Below are 18,004 nucleotides of genomic sequence, written 5' to 3'. Positions count from 1 at the left end.
AGAGAGGAATCAGTAATGGGGATGCACAAGACACCCTCCATATAGAGAGCACATGAGGAAAGGGTTTTTTTTTTTCTCTCTCTCTTTTCCCCTCTCTCATTCGTTCACCCCTCCCCGTCATGCCATCTGCCTCACAAAAGATGGCGGCTGCCTTTAGAGTGGTGAGATCACCAAAAAAGGGGGAGCATAGGGGAAATATTGCTTGTAATAGATGTGCCGGGGCGACCTACGGAAGGCAGGGAAGGGAGGAGAGGGAGGTGAAGGGGGAAGGAGGGAAAAGGGCACGAGGAAAAAGGAGTCAGAGAAGTGAGATATAAGGGGAACAACACTCCAGATTCTCCAAGACAACAAAACGTTGGGCCAGTATGAGGGAGTCGGCCAAGTTAGGGGAATAGTAAGGGAAGGGGTCAGGAGGAGGGGAGAGAGGGGAAAGAGAATTGAAAAGGGAAAGGAGGATATTCTGGGGGCAAAAGGAGGGACAGGGAATAGCGTTCCGGTTAACAAGCCGGAAAGGGTAATCATGTTCTGTTGTAAAAGACTTTGACGAAATAATTAGGAGGTTGACTGTAAAGCCATGTATGAATACATAATGATGCTAAGATGCTGTGACTGTTTGTGTTTTTTTTGTGATTTTTTTTTTCTTTTTTCTGTGTGTTTTCTTTTTGTCCGGTGAAGTGATATGTATGTATTTGTTACTGAATAAAAAAAAAAAAGTAAAATAAAAACGTTATAAAAAAAAAAAAGAAGACACTTTGGATGGACAGGGGGAGAAGGGTGTGTGGGTATAGGGGTATGGCGATAGGTGTTAGGGGTTGTATGTGGGTTGTGCAATGGTGGTGAATAGGGGGGCAGAGAAGTGCAGGGTTAATGGGGGCGCAGAGATGCAGGGGGATGGAGAGGCTCATTGGTGAGAGAGAGGCGATGGGAATGGAGAGGTGAAGGGAGTGAATATGAAGGGGGGCGGTGAGGTGGAGGGAGTGAGAGATGCAGGTAAGGAAGGTCTAAATGGATGAACAATACCTTAGGGCCCTCCTGCCTTAAGTATCCCATGTCCTCCAGAGCCTTAATCCTGGTCTGCAGAAAGGAGTTGGGAGCAAGATGTCTACCAGCCAAAGGTATAAGTTAATATAAGAGGAGGGGGGTCTGCAGCAATCTTAATTGGAGGACAGGGGGCTGTTAATATTAATAATACAACAGGGAGGGGGCTATTAAATATTAATACAACTACGGGGAAGGGGCTGTTAATAAAACTACAGGGATAGGGCTGATATACTGTATAATAATTATACTACAGGGATGGGGCTGATATACTGTATAATAATTATACTACAGGGAAGGGGCCATGGCCTGATAAACCAAAAGACTGATCAGGCTGCAGAGCACTGGGTCCTCTGGGAGGGGCGCACATGGCCACTAATCGCCATGGCTGTGTGTGGTGTGCCCTCAGCTCCTTGGCTGCTGAGGAGCTCAAGCCAGCGCCGCTGGACATTTGATATATGGTTCCTGCCCACCAGCCTATCAGAGCTCACGGACAGGCAGCCACAGTTAGTGATTGGCTGCCGGACCATGAGCTCCAATTGGCTCACTAGCCTGAGCCGCTCAACTGTGTAGGAACTGAGCGCACATCACACAGGCACGTGGCAATGAGGTCTCTCCTCCCCTCTTATATGGAATTAATATGGGAATTCTGTAAGGGCCACTAATGTGGGCAATGATTAAGGGGCACTACGGGGGGAATTATGTGTAAGGGACATTACTGCGGGTGTAATATGTCATGGGCATTATGTGTGTGGCATAATGTGTAATGGGCATTACGGTGTGCACCAATGTATAATGGGCATTCCGGTGTGCGCCAATGTGTAATAGGCATCATGGTGTGCAACAATGTGTAATGAGCACTATAGTGTGCAGTGTAATGGGTACTGCAGTTTGACAATGTGTTAAGGACATTACAGTATTCAACAATGTCTAATGGGCATTATGGTGTACAATAATGTGTAATGGGCATTATGGTGTGCTGCATAATGTGTAATGGGCATTACGGTGTGCGGCATAATGTGTGATGGGTACTGCAATGTGTGACTGTGTAATTGGCATTACATTGTATGACAATGTGTAATGGGCATTACGGTGTTTGATAATGTGTAATGGGCTTTATGGTGTGTGGCATAATATGTAATAGGTAATGCAGTGTGTGAACGTGTAATTGGCATTCCAGTGTATGACAATGTGTAATGGGCATTACAGTGTGCATAATCTTGGCGCAGAATGTGTAAGGGGCTCTTTCAGATCGCTATCCCGGGTCTGGCTCTTTCACACTAAACCCATTATACACAAGTTGGACCCTTCTTGTAATCCAGGTCGATATGCCAGGTTGGTCGACCCTGATTATTCAGTTAAGTGCTTTCACATCGCTCCTCGACCGGGCAATAACCCGGGTTATAAATGCAACCTGAAAGGCGTATGAGGGGCTCTACCTGGTGCAATGTGTACAAGTGGCACTACTACTGTATGTGATGTAATGTAAATAAACAGACACTACTGTGACACTATTATTTCTCCATGCCACTTTCCCACAAAGCCTTCGGTGCACACTGTTCCTATTTTGAGTATGAGGGGGCCCGAAGCATATTTTTGCACCTGGGCCCATAACTCGCTAGTTCCGCCTCTGAGTGCAGGCAATTCTGTAATGGCATCTTTCACTGAAACACTATAGAATACATATTATTGTTGCACAAATACATAAGAATCTATTTTCTGTGATTCCTGCTAAAGAACGACCTTGGGATAATGTACGTCTGTGTCTACAGCTCACCAAGGATTTGCTACGGGCAGGGCTGATAACCAATCACCGGCCTGTTTGTACTTTACTCATCCCTCTAGAACTGATTATTAAAACAACTTATCCTGCTGGAGAGGGGGGAGGGGGGGCGGCACAAACCGCCGGAGGGGGGGGGGGGGGGTCGCGGGGTGCTGCGAATCGCGGGAGGGGGGGCGGCGCTCACCTGGTGGCTGTGGAGTAGCAGTGTCTTTGCAGGGCAGCATGGGAAGGCAGAGGGTGTCTGGCACTGTGGGTCAATGTGAGTGTATGTGGGCGGTCAGAGGCTCCACCCAGCGTTATAGACACACTCACACATTTTGAGTGACAGATGTAGCCAAATATATAAGAGATAATAACAAAGGCTATGTGGCAAGTATTCAATGCCGGGGGCAAGCGCTGTCAGTGCTCCCACTGCAATATTCAACTGACCCCAGTAATACGCCGATTCCCCCTCGCTGCATTTTGGGAGCGAGGGGGAATTGTCGTATTTTGCTGCTGAAGCAGCGAATTCTGCGGTGAAATGCAGCTGATTCGCTGCATTAGCCGCGGGTTTCACTGTTTGGAAGAATCCTCCCCGTCCTGTGACAGCGAGGATTCCCCCGGAATGTTGAATAGGGCGATTGGCCGGCGAGGGGGTTAAACAGCGAGGATCGCTGATTTTCCTTAACTGAAACATAACATGTCACCCTTCACAAAGTGTCAATATGGTCATAATGAAGGATTGCATAATGTTAACATTTAGGACAAATCAGCATTAGGGTTAGACAGTATTGCCAACATTCACATAGTCCACTTGCATATTGTTGACATACTGAACATACTGTATGAACATGATTTAAATGTTGGCAATCTAAATGTCGACATAAAGAACAGATCAGCACACATTGTTGACATTTGGATCATCACAAATTCTCTCATCGAAAACCTGAGTGTTGACATTTCGATTGTCTAACTCCTATACCTTATCGGTACTGTATATGCTGTACTAAGTAAATGCTAAATGAATGCTAAGGCTATAGGACACAGACCGAATACTCTTTGGGGGAAATTAGCTAAGAAGGGAGTTCTATTTCACATGGGATGGAATGTTGCTATGGGCAACCAATCAGAATCTTATTTATTTAGAACATTCTAGAAAATAATAGATGGTATCTAATTGGTTGCCCATAGCAATAATCCCATCTGAAACATAACTCCCATGTTAGTCTCACTTTGTGTGGCATGCTTGTCAAAATATAAATACGTAACTTTGATTACGAAAAAGAATATAAATAGGGAACAAAATTGCATTGTCACCAGCTTGTTTGTAGCTTATGTAATGAAATGTCCAGGTGAAATGTATGCATGGTGACTAATATACGGTATAGCTCAGAAACAGAGACATCCACAACTAAGGCTGGGTACACACATTATACAACTGTAGATCTGCAGCCACCTAAGAACAGCTTTTCCCCTGGAAAATGTCCAAAAGCCTTTCTGAAAACTTTGATACTGTAGGTGAACGTGGCACACAGGTATTGGTGGATCACCCCCCTACTGGAGGACATTTATTAATACAAGCACAGAAAAGAACAGAATGTTTTAGGTTTCTGTACTTGTAGGATAATCATAGCTCTCATAGGGATGAATCACAAATACCTGCATGCGGTGTTTAACCATTTTTTTCCCATAACGGCTTAATGTAATGAAAGTGAAACTCTCGGTTACTGATTTGTACATACTATACTTGCTGACTTGTGAGACCTATCTGAGATCACCTGAGGGAGGAAGTCCAAGTGCAGGTTGTGTAGCATCATAAGGCTGCCCTATTTTAATTTGGAATTAAATTAAATAGTTTGCATTATTGGATCATGGGTGTTCCTTGGAATAGGTGCATAAATGTGCATTAACACCCATTTACAAAAAAGAGAGATATTCCCCTGCTGTGTAGCAATATGCATGCCTCGCAGAGTTTCCCCAGAACCACAAACCAGGTCTCAGTCCTATATCTGTAATAAGATACATTTGCCAGTTACCCTCCTGTGTGTCTCATAGGGGATGTTTAAGTTATATAGTGAAACATTTAGAACCCCAAAAAGGTGACTTTTACTAAACAGTCACTATGAAGCCGAACATATCATTCATTTAGGATTGAACAGCAGCTGTTATTCATTGGAAAGCTGAATGGAAGTGTTCCTTAAATGGTAGTGGGATGAAGTGATATTTCACACTACATAATATACATGTTCATATAAATCTGGTGCATTGTTATGTGGGACTAGCTCCAAAAACACAGAAGTGGACATACATCTTTATGCTGCTAGGTGAGCATGTAGCCACACGTAGAGAAGCATTAAGGGCCCACACTATGTGCCATTTGCATAATGGAACGCCCAGCGTTTCATGGGCGTTCCCATGAAAACGTTGGGCGTTCTCATAAAAATGCCCCAATTATGCAGGGCCCGTCCACTTCTTCCCGACCGTTCATTAATATGTAAGTGACTTGAAAGTCATTTTTATATGCATGCACCTTCGCCATCATTCGATGGTCGATGAAGATCGAATGATGTGGGTGGATCCCACTAGGCTGTGAATGGGTGTTACTGTGTAACATACAGTGTCAGGCACTGCGAGGGAGTCGCCCTTGCGAATGGGTGGCAGCAAGGTGGGATTTGGTGGAATCACAAGGCTGCGAATTCGCAGCCTTGCAAATCAACCAGAAGAACCCCCATAGGCAGTACACCGCTCACTAAAGAACTGTAGCCACACTGATCATGTCATTATTACAAATTGCCGTATAAAATTCAGGTTGGACAAAATGAATGCTAGTTTAGGTAAAGTACAGTATACAAGGTTATACTAAAAATGTATGCTTTTTATGATAAAAAATGTAACCACCACCTGCAAAAATACATGGAAAAAATTCAATTTGAACAGGTCACATCTGCTCACATCCTATATTTACACAGGTCATAAAACAGCCAAACATGAAAATGCTCCAGGGACTGGAGCTCAAACAATGGTGCAAATCCATTATTAGTGCTACAACAAGGAAAAACAAGAAAGGAGACACTAAGTAATTGCAGACAAAGTCATTTATGTAAATAGTATAGCAGGCATGTCCAAACTATGGCCCTCCAGCTGTTGTGAAACTAAAAGTCCCATCATGCCCTACTGTATCTTTGTCCTGTTATACCATGTATAGAATGATAATACACAGAATGATAGTTGCTCAAATTAATTTATTGGTCCATAACAAGTTGCAAGTTCCCAGATTTATTTTTATTTATTTTTTACAATCATTGGGGCAGATGTATTAAGCTTTAACAAGAGATAAATGCAAGGGTGATAAAGAGAGATAAACATCCAGCCAATCACAGCCCAACTGCCATGTTACAGCCTGTGTTTGAAAAAAGTCAGTAAGGAACTGATTGGCTGGACGTTTATCTCTCCTTATCACCCTTGTATTTATCTCTTGTTAAGGCTTAATACATCTGCCCCATTGTGTACTATTAAGCACATTTCTCTATGTACCAGTCATGTTTTGGTAAAACAACCCTGAATACTGTACCTCTTTATACAGAATAATGAATAATGAGCATATGTTTACACTCTGATCACTCCTGATTAGGGGGAAAGAATGGGAAGTCTACATGTACAATACACTTGCATTTCAATAGCTAACAGCGGCAGCGCCTACTTACTTTTATTGGGGGACAGCCAATTCCCTGTTGGCCGGAGAGGAAACAGCCACCAGACCCAGGTCCCAGAACCTGCACAATGGTTTTTGCATGCACAAACCCCTGACTTCTAGAGACTGCATTGGCCACAGCTCAGAGAAGCCAAATTGGGCTGGATTTCAACAGGAAGCCAGCTCTTTGCTTATCGCAGCCTGGTCTGGCAGTCCCACAAGGAGAAAACATCTCCCAATGGGACTGCCTGTGACTGACTGGTAGAACTTCCAATAGGAAGTCACTGCCAGTCACAGTGAAGCCAGTGCAGACACGGACGGATTCTGAGTGGGGTTTTGGATTTTACCTGGGGGACTGCAGTACTGCAGCCCATATGTAAAATCTGCCATGGTAGTAGGTAGTGATTTACATTTATATTTACTGTAACTTGCCTATAAAGATGTCCTTAAGTTATATGTGTAAAGTAACACATAAGCTTTTAGATCTGAGAAATTACTACTTTGCCTAGAAAACCCGGGTCCTTGTGCATTTCAGCATTATGGTCTACAAGTTCACTGCTGAAGTAGAAATAGACCAATACATAAGTTTAATGCTAGTTCCATGTTCGGGAACGGAACTAGAACATCAGGACATAAATACAAAAAATAAAACTGCATAAGTGGTGGTAACCAAACAGTAACAAGTATGAGTTTGTGCAATTCAACACTTCAATAGCGCACATTCATTTTAATGAAATTGCACGTTTAACATTGAACTGCTGAATCATTGAAATGCATAGCCAGTGAGCATTACACCTTTCTGAATGTAGTAGAAAGCGGTCTGAAGTTCTGAACTCAAGTAATGATAACAGTTGGCAAATTCAAAAGATAAAAACAATTAATTACTTTTCTGTGGACCAAGCAATAGTCTACAGATGCCCATATAGGCCAAAATCCAGAAGTATCTTTTAATTGTAAATACGTTTTAGATCTCTAGTTGACCTTTTCTATACATTTAAGACCTGTCTGCAGCAATATTCACTTCAAAGAAATGGAGAAAAGAAGTACAGCATTAGTAAGTGAATACTGATGCTAGGATATTAAAATAGGTTGAATTGCAGTACTACAATTTTAGCTGTTCCTTTGCTTGTTAAACTTCCAATCATCTCACCTTTTGTACAAAAGGACTGCAATGCTAACAGCAGGTAGGCACGGTTACCTTGTAAAATCCAGTGTGATATCCAGTCATGTACCAAGCCATTAGCATACAAGCTAATACATCTTCATCTTCCTGTTCCTCTTCATCATAATCCTCCCACTCTGTGCTGAAGAAAGGTGGTGGAGGTGGAGGTGGGGGAAGTGGAGCTGACTGGGAAAAGTAAAGCAAATCACTTTACAAGTGGGTCGCAAAGATCACTTGGCAAGTTCTGAGCGTATAAACTGAAAAACACATACCGGCGGCCAGTTGTGCCAGGCAGGAAGATGAGCTCTCACTGGTGGTGGTGGTGGCGGCCAAAAGCAACCCTAAAATAAAAAATACAAGAACAAGTCTTGTCAGTCACATGTGGCTTCAGCAATCAACCAGGACAACACATTCCCATTGTCGACTTAAGGCGTGTGTCAACCTTAGCCATTTTGACCTATTACAGGTGTCGACTTACGCCCTGTAGACCTAATGTATGTTGTCCTTCATAGTGTCGACCTAGTGACATGATCCCAATTTAATAGGGCGTTTCCCAAATACTGGGGAAAAATTTGGTGGGGGACCCCTGTATTGAAGAAACCAGCATTAGACACAGATGCACCTCATAAAGTGCGGGATTTGGGAACAGTGGGACAGATTTATTAAGCTCGTGAAGTGATAAAGTGTCTGATTTTTATCACCGGCCAATCAACTCCTATCTGTGAAGTTACAGGCTTGGTTTGAAAAATGACAAGCATGTGATGATTGGCCAGCGAAAAAAACCAGACAAGTTATCACTTCACCGAGCTTAATAAATCTACCCCAGTGGTTTTTTTTTTTTTTAACTTGGACTAATACTGGACATGGGGATTGACCTGCAGGGGAGTGTGTGGCAAAGGTTAGTAAGTATGTTTGCGTGTGTGAAAGTGTTTATGCATGTATGATATCAAAACTGTACTTTTCAGGGTGTCAGTGTCTATTTTAACATTGGATTGGACTTTTAGTTCGACAGCACAAACAAAAATCGATCCATACCCACTGCCCGGGGTGCCGAGGACAACCACGGGCTTCAGCCCTGGACGGATGAAGCCTGGGGGGTGGATCCCTTTATTGTGGGGGGGGGTCCACATTCCTCTAGGAACCCCATCCAGGGCTGACCAGCCAGGGGGTGATGTTTTGACCAGAGGAGCTTATATAAAAAGTCTCCCCCGGCTTTGGCATCCTCTTGCTGGCTGTTGGAGCCCGGTGCTGGTTCCAAAATACAGGTGACCCCTATTCTTTTTTGTCCCTGTATTTTTGAAACTAGGACCAAGGGCACAGTTCTGTTTTTTTTAACCCTTTCAGTGCCAACATTGCGGTGAGAGATCTTCTGCTAAAAATGAATAATATATGCTAAAAATGCCTTCATCACTCACAGCGACTGTTCTTTTTTTGGATGAAATATTTAACTTAACTTCAATTAATTGACTTGGCTGTACTTGTATTTATTTATACTAAAAGAACAGTCGCTGTGAGCGACACTGGCATTTTTAGCGGATATTTTGAGGATCTCAGCAACGTTGGCACTCAAAGGGTTAAATACGGGGGAACCCAGGGGTCAAACTAGACCTATTGCAGCCCTATAGCAAAATTTCCACTTGGCCCCCAACCTTCCACAGTATTTTTATGAGGGGCAAGCACTTGCTGATAAGGGCAAACACCTTCCGCAACATACAGTCACAGCCACACACTGCTACCCACAGACGCTGCAATCATATACCCTTCACGTCCCTAGGCATCTCCATTGGTTGCACCAACGAAAACTCACACCAGCCCTATTCTTTGTGCAGACCATCTATTCAAGCATGGCCCCCCAATGTGAGTGACCCAATGGCTCTGACAGCAACCATCCCCTGCTATACACTTAATATGGCCACAAAATGCCATATCTGTGCCTGACCAGCAAATCCCTGCAACTACCCAGATAGGCCCAACATATTTAATGCTGGCTGGGGTGCCCTCAGCTGACCACTGCGGGTACATGATATATGGATGATAGACAGCGACATTCCTCAGACTTGTAAATGTAAAGAACCTTTATTGCGCAATAAAGGATTTTAACATTTACAAGACTGAGGAGTGCCGCTGTCTATCATCTATGGATGCAGGGAAGGCAATAGTTATGCCATGACATACATATAAACTAGGGTGACCAACTCATCCCTTTAATCCGGGACACATATTAATTACACAGGTTCTGTGGCAGTTTAAAACCAGTTGAAATGGAGACTTGAGGTGTGGCAGTTTAAAACCAGGTGAAAGCCAGCCACAGAACCTGTGTAATTAACATGTGTCCCACATTAAAGGGATAAATTGGTCGCCCTAATATAAACATACATATGTACAGTCACGAACACGGTTGTAAAAAAAAAAAAAAAAAATAACCCCAAAAATGCATTACATATTACTAAAAAATTTAAAAAAATCGCCAGAAAGTGCAAGGAGTTTCTGGTTTAGTCTAAAAATGTGCACTCTATTCCATGTGTGATTTTTGGCTGAAAATCGCACTTTACATGTGCGATATGGTGTGATTTTATTAGCGGTCTAAAAAAAGGCAACCTATTATTTGGCCCTTGATTTCGCCTCCAGATGGTCCGGCACAGCCACTTAGTAGTAAAATGAGGGAGGGTGCCTGTGATAACAGGAATATAGCAACCAAGAACTCAGTGTTGGAGAGGTACACAGCGTGCATTGGCTGTGTATCAGACTTTGTGAGGAATTTTGTGGGCCCAGCCCCAGCATGAGGGATGAAGCTTGCACTGAGAGTGAGTGACATCGCTAGTGTGAGAAGCGGCTCCCGCGCTATGCAGCATAGTGTGCTGACAGGACAGTGCCTTTATGTAATAGCGCGTCCTGAGCCCCGGATTACAGACCCGTCAGAGGGGAAAGAGTGGAGCTGTCAATCACCTCTTCAGAGTTCCCATGTAGCGTTGCAGCGCTAGCTCCGATATAATCCAGTTCAATGTCTGCCTGCTGTGCAAACGTCTACAGCCCAAAAAAAAGAGACCTCCATTACCCACCATCCATTTACTGCAAATCTAGATGCTGTATGGAACGATAAGTACCTGCACCATACACCTGCCTTTGATATTATACTGCTACACCTGCATACCTAAAAGTTAACCCTTTAACTACCTGTTAACTCTGTGCATATTACTACAATAAACCCACATTACTGGTTAAGCTTCCAAAACGTGTTGTCTAATAACACCACAAGCACCGCTATATACTCTGCCAACACTTAGCACTCCATCCACCATTTCCAGCTATAACAGCAACGATTCAATACCAAATTAATTTTCGTCAGGCTTACAAAAAAGTTGAAATAAACATACCTTAAATACCATATCAGTGAAACACAAGTGGGAACATTCACTCGCCGGGTGCGACCCAGAGTGCTGGTGACATCATCACGTGAAGCGGTGCACGGGTGACGCACCAAATCAGCATGACAACACAATAACAATGGACACCAGAGAGAACAGTAGTTCCTAAGCGTGGCTATTAAAATCGCGAACCGCTACTGAAATGTACATGAGCTGACTCCATACAGACAATACATTTCTAGAGTTATTATAATTCAAGAGGCCAGAAGCACTAAGCTTCAAAAGTGATAAAATGGAGAGAGTGATAAACAGCCAACCAATCAGCTCCTATCTGCCAAGTCACAGACTGTGTTTGAAAAATGTCAGACAGGAGCTGATTGATTGTTTGTTTATCACTCTCCATATTATCACTTTTGAAGCTTAGTGCACCGGGTGTGGTATAACACACAGACAGTCATTACTCCGACGTCAGAATCCCGACTGCACAGTGCGGGGGGGCGCAATGAAGCCCATTGCGGGCTTGCTGCGCTCTCCACGCTGCAGGCACGGTGGCTAGCTGCGTTCGCCACCTATTTTATTCTCCCTCTAAGTGGACCCCCACTAGGGAGCAGTCGGAATCCCGACGTCTGAGTAATGACTGTCGGAATCCCGACTGTCGGGGAGCCGTCCGGCACCCAGTGCATCTGGCCCAAGTACAGTAATATAATCATCAAAAAGGGTTGAGAATGAAACAATAAAATAATGCATATGAAATAAATAACAAAATATGAACAATTATTGAGAAGACGGTTTTACTAATATAACTCAACCTGACAAATTACCTAGTATACAACCAATTTCGTATTACATGTTTATACCAAATAGAAAACAAACAGCCTGTCAAAGGATAAGTAATCTGCAAGTAGTGCAGGTACAACGCAGCCTAGTGTTTTAGCGGTCGAAACTTCGTTTTGCATGGTAATATTGGTTTTAACTAGATCATCTCTCAAGCTGTGCCCCCACTTAAAGCAGGGAATCGGCCTGGTGTTGGTTCATTTTAATTCAGGGTCCGTTTGTATAATTTTACACAGCTTCTTGGCCACGGGTCCGATTTGGGGGCTACAAATATTATATGTATTGATCCATGTAATAAATCGTTCAACAACACTTTCAATTTTAGGTATTAGAAGAGAGTTCCTGTCCAAAGAAAGAAGTTTATCTTTAAAGAGATGTAGTGCAGCCTGATTGTAATCACGATCTGCAAAATTATTGATCATCTCGTCAAGTTCATTTGACGCAGTTTGATCATCGAAGTTAACCCTTCTCCTCCTAAGTTACTGTGAAGGGATATGGTCATTTGGTCTACAGCACGATGGTCGACAAGCATAGGGTCGAAATTATTAGGTCGACAGTGTCTGGGTCGACAGTCAAAAGGTCGACATGGGGTTTTTCAATATTTATTGAGCTGACATGTGCCAACAGGCGGTATTTCATGCCCTACCATCCACTAGGGCAGGGCTGGGCAATTGCGGCCCTCCAGATGTTGAGGAACTACACTTCCAAGCATGTCTTGCATCAGTTTCAGCTTGGCCACATAGCAAAAACTAATGCAAAGCATCCTGGGATGTGTAGTTCCTCAACATCTGGAGGGCCGCAATTGCCCAGCCCTGCACTAGGGCATGGTGGGAGAATAAAATGGTGTACCTGAAGCATAGCGAGGGGATGCGGTGCATTTGAAACTGTGTCCATGTCGACTGTCGACATTCGGTAAAAATCCCATGTCAACCTTTTGACTGTCGACCTGATGACCTAAACCCATGTCGACCTAATGGTTGTCGACCAACATGCTGTAGACAAAACGATCCCAACCCACTGTGAATGGGGAATACTTCAGATCAATTGTCTGGGATGAGAACTCGAATGATGTAATAAATTGTTTCTATCAGTGGTTTTTCAAAATAGACTAGTGGATAGGATCCCATCCTTCACAGAAATAGACACATACAAAAAATGGATCGTCTCCTGGCTATAATCAAATGTCAGCTTGGCAGGACTGGATGATGATGTCAAATCATGAATAGGGCCTCTTGAAAATAATATATCATCAATACAGCGTAAAAAAAAAAAAAATATACGACTAAAGACATTATCATCAGCAAAAAACAAGGAGTGTTCAACATCAAACATAAAAATATTGGCGTATGAAGGGGCTACCACCGCCCCCACAGCACAACCGACCTGTTGTAAATAAAAAGTCTTATTGTAAAGAAAATAATTTTTGCTCAAAATCAAAAACAACAATTCATTCACAAAGCCAATATTTGGGTCAGGATAATTATCTCTGCTAGTAAGAAAACAACATAAGGAAGCTAGCCCCATATCTCAGGTGTTACCAAACTTTTTGAATCACGGCATCCTACAGTATCAGCATATTTTTCACGGCACCCCTAGGCCAAGAGTTTGTTATTGAGATTTTCTGGGGAAAAAAAATTAATTAAATAATGTGGTGAAGAACATGATTCATTTCTGTTTACCCACATATTTTATAACTGGAAGCCACAAGCACTGATTTTGCCTATTTCATTGACCAAAAAGAATTAGAATTGGTTCTAGACCAGCAACCTGAGGCACCCCTGCAAGTGTTCCGAGGCACCCCAGGGAGCCTAGGCGCACAGTTTGGGAACCACTGGTGTAAATACTTCACACATCATTAGTCACCAGCCAAGTGTGAGATCCTAAAACAGGTAACCTCCAATTTTCTTAAAAATGTAGTATCCAGGAGAAATCTAGGGTGGTCCTGTATGTACAGTTGTAGTATACGGTCAAGGTATACACTAGTCGGCTGGAACAAAGATCCCTAGCTACCACAATTGGACAGCCAGGAGGGTCTTCCAGTGACTTGTGTATCTTTGGAATACAGTAGTAGGTGAGGCAAGGAGCAACGCATCTTTCAATTTAGCAGATATAAATCTTCACGTCTAATGCCGACTGTAAAATCTCTGAAACTTCTTGTTTAAACCGTAATGTAGGGTCCTGCTCCAATTTCCGATATGTCAATGCATCGTCCAGGTGTTTCAAGACTTGAGTATGATATTTCTCTAGAGCCTGGATCACCAGGGCACCCCCTTTGTCGGCTGCACAAAAGACCAGCGTAGGATCTTTAGACAGAGTTTGTAGCGCTGTCCGTTCTGCGATGGTCAAATTCTGTTGCTTAAATGTGGAATTATTAGGCATATTGGTAGCCTCAGTGTCCAATAACATTATAAAGGATTTTATGGATGGGTTAAAAAACTTTGTGGATCAAAATTAGATTGTGGCAGAAAAAATTTAAGCTGTGGAGGAATGTCAGTCTGTTCTGCATGGATATATTGCTGTTTTACAAAGTACTCTGAGCTTTAATTGTCGCAATAAGCGATGTTGTTTTATAGCCCATATATCCTTATTGAACTGGACTGAAGGGATAAAAGCAAGGCCTTCCTTTACTCAGTCATTTTTCTTTAGCAGGAGTTAACATGTGAGAGGACAGTTTAACCACTAAAGGTGGCAACAGGTTTTTTTATTGCCCCAACCTATTCCACGCGGCCTGCCCAGCACGCCACGTGTACTTTTTTGCCTACTATTAGTCCGGCAAGGGTAAAGACCCCTAAAGGGACATGTTATACAACAGGAACACTCTTGGACCCAAACGCATCAATATCACTATTGGACGTATTGAAATATGTGGATGAGCCATAATCCTGATCACGGCGACCCTTAAATTCTCAGAAGAAAGGTTTACGATAACCAGTATTCTGTTTATACTCAATCCTTTTGTAGACGGAGTTTCATAAGTCTTGGTCAACTTTGTAATTTTTGTCTTTTTTAAATGCTATCAAATCTCTCTTATATTGTTGTAATTGAGTATTTAATTTCTCATAGCAATCTGTATCTGGATCATTGGTCAGTTTTAGTTTATGGATCTGTTCGAAAAAACTTAAATCTTTTCCCTAGCTGCATTCATTTCTTAGATTGAAAACTCAATTATCAGTAGCATTATATCTAAAGGAACACTTATTCATTTTGGCCTTTGCAGAAAGATTGGTCATGTTTGCCAATGGTTGGGCCGTTCCTCACCCACAGGCCCCTTGGGATTTTTCTCGAACAATAATATTCACTAAGGGAAAGTCTGTGATAATAGTAATCAATTTGACATTTACTAAGTTAACAGATCTCTATAAATATCCTCTAGCGGAGTATCTTCTGCTAATTCACTCAGTTCAGTAATTAATAGAATAGTCTCAGCTTCTGATTCAGCGTAAAGCTTTACAAAAATGTGTTGAGCCGACCAAGTAGCAGCTCTGCATAATTGCAGAGCTGACACACCCCGAGCAGCCTCCCAGGATGTGCCCACCGCTCTCGTGCAATGAGCCTTCAAAGAAGGTGGAACCGGAAAGTCAGCTGTTCCATAAGCCTGATGAATAGTAGCACAAATCCAACGTGCAATAAATTCTTTTGAGACCGGCAAACTCTTTTTCTGGGCATCATAAAGCACAAAAAGACAATCAGTCTTGCATAGCCTGGCCGTTCTACCAACATAGTCCTTAAGCGTTCGAACCACATCCAGGAATTCCGGAATCCCAGAGTGATCCACACTAAATGAAACCACAATAGCCTGGTTCAGATGCCAAAACAACCTTCGGTAAGAACTGCTGTTTTGTTCTCAGTTCTGCATGAAACACCAGATAAGGACTCCTGCAAGACAGAGCACCTAACTCTGACACATGTCTAGCCGACGCCAGAGCCAGAAGCACCACAGTCTTCCATGTGAGGTACTTCAATTCAGTTGACGCCAGTGGTTCGAACCAAGAAGACTGCAGGAACTGTAAGACCACATCACGGTCCCAGGGAGCCGTAGGTGGCACAAAGGGGGGTTGAATCCTCAAAACCCCCTGGAGAAAGGTCTGTACTTCCGTTTCTTTTGAAAGAAAATAGAAAAAGCCAAAATCTGTACTTTCAAGGAACCTAGCTGTAGGCCCAGGTCCAAGCCTGACTGCAGAAATCTCAGAAAACTATCCAATTTAAAGTCCGCAGGTGGAAACAAAGAAGTTTCACACCAGGCTACATACTTTCTCCAGATCTTATGGTAATAGAAGCCATCGGCAGTTTCCTTGTTTGGGTTACGGTGTAAATGACAGAAGCATGAAGGCATTTCCTGGCTAAGATCTGCCTCTTAACCTCCAGGCCGTCAAACAAAGCCGCCCTAAGTCCTGGTAAACGAAGGACCCCTAAGTGAGCAAGTCGACTATGAGAGGTAGATGCCATGGGGTCTCTGCGACCATGGCCTGAAGATCCCCATACCACGCCCTTCGAGGCCAGTCTGGGGCCACCAGAATTGCATCCACTCCTTGGCTTCAAATTCTTTTTAGCATGCGACTTATCAAAGGAATGGTTGAAAACAGGTATTACTAGGTTGAACGACCAAAACGACTGCCACTGCCTGAGGGTCCCTGGACCTGGAGCAATATGTGTCCACCTTCTTGTTGATCCTGGATGCCATCAGGTCAATCTGTGGTACTCCCCACTAAACCACAATCTGCGCAAACACCTGGGGACTGAGACTCTACTCTCCTCGGTGCAACTCGTGATGACTGAGGAAGTCCTCTTCCCAGTTGTCCACACCCGGAATGAATATGGCCAACAAGGCCATGGCATGAGACTCTGCCAAAACTAAGATCTTGGATACATCCCTCATGCAGGACTTGCTCTTTGTCCCCCCCTGCCGTTGTTTAGTTGTCCGACTGAACCTGGAATGCCAGGCTCTGCAACAAGGGGGCCGCCTGAAGGAGCGCATAAGAGACAGCTCTGAGTTCCAAACCGTTGATGTGCAGTTTGGACTCCCACAGAGACCATTTTCCTTGAAAATGCCTTCTCAATGTCACTGCTCCCCAGCCGAGGAGGACTGTGCCCTGTACCGAGCACCGCGCTCTTGTGCTGATTGTCTGCCTACCTCCAGTCGGCCCACTAATCGTGCTCCAGATGGCATTGATCTGTCATTAGTCGGAAGCTCTTTATTTATTTTCTCACTAAGGGCCTTATTCTGGTCGGTGCGGCCGGATCCGATTATGCGGCCAGGACCGTGCGTGCGAAACCCCGCCTTCCATACGGATCGCCAACTCCGTCCGTACGCGGTAAGAAGCTGGCCGAACGGACCGCACGTGTATTTTACACGGAATACGCCTCCTCCATCTAAGGGAACCTCCCCCATCATTCGATGGTCGCAGACCATCGAATGCAGGACCGAGTGCTCCACCAGCTCCCGCAACCTCAGACCACACGGACATTTTTCCGTGCAAAAGCAGGGATCTGGGCGGGCAGCTGACATCCGGCGATGTCATATGTCCTCCCCCTACACGTGCGTCACGGCCGCATTACCATACGTACGCCCAGCGTTTGCATGGGAACGCCCATGAAACGCGGGGCGTATGCATATGGTAATGAGCACAAATAGCCCTTCACGCCCCTCTCCCCCCCCCCTGTTCGGAGTGTTCACATATCATGCGGGATTTGGCCGTACGCCCCGCTCGCACATGCGCAGAGATGCCTCTGCACATGCGCAGACACAAAACATCGGCGGCCCGAACGCACGCGGATATATCCGCACCGACCAGAATAAGGGCCTATGTGCGGTGCGGTCTAGCTTCTCAATTCGGGCAGACACGCAGCAGTACTTAGTGGAGCGACATCATACTTACCTTGGAGCCATTTAGTCACCACAAATATTCACTGCTAACTAGACACTATTAAGTGTGGTTTAATTTGATCTGAAACAGCAGGATCACGTTCTTACCCTATACTCTCTTATACCTTACAAGTGACAGTTCATCAAAACACTATTAAAAGTGAACACATTACACTTAGGGAACGTGGGGGTCCCCCGTTGCAAGGATAGATATCCTTTTTTATTACATGTTATATGTTTAATGTCTTTGTGTCTGTTTATTTTCGCTATATTTTATCCTTCAATTAAT

General features: G+C 43.9%; 1 protein-coding gene across 6 annotated transcripts in view; it reads right to left on the bottom strand.

The window, feature by feature from the left end:
- The window catches only part of LOC146073938 (survival motor neuron protein 1-like), a 45,334-nt gene that overhangs the window by 11,967 nt on the left and 15,363 nt on the right, over positions 1-18,004 (bottom strand). For all 6 annotated transcript variants that reach the window (XM_083181544.1, XM_083181550.1, XM_083181567.1 and 3 more), the window contains 2 exons: positions 7,926-7,994; positions 7,690-7,839 (listed from right to left, as the gene is read on the bottom strand). In XM_083181544.1, the coding sequence (XP_083037670.1) occupies positions 7,690-7,839; positions 7,926-7,994 (219 nt within the window). The remainder of the gene's footprint in view (positions 1-7,689; positions 7,840-7,925; positions 7,995-18,004) is intronic.

This window comes from Crinia signifera, chromosome 1 (genome assembly GCF_055691185.1).
Source record: "Crinia signifera chromosome 1, ASM5569118v1, whole genome shotgun sequence".
In the NCBI taxonomy this organism is placed as follows: Eukaryota; Metazoa; Chordata; class Amphibia; order Anura; family Myobatrachidae; genus Crinia; species Crinia signifera.
This window is presented reverse-complemented; position numbering and strand designations above follow the sequence as displayed.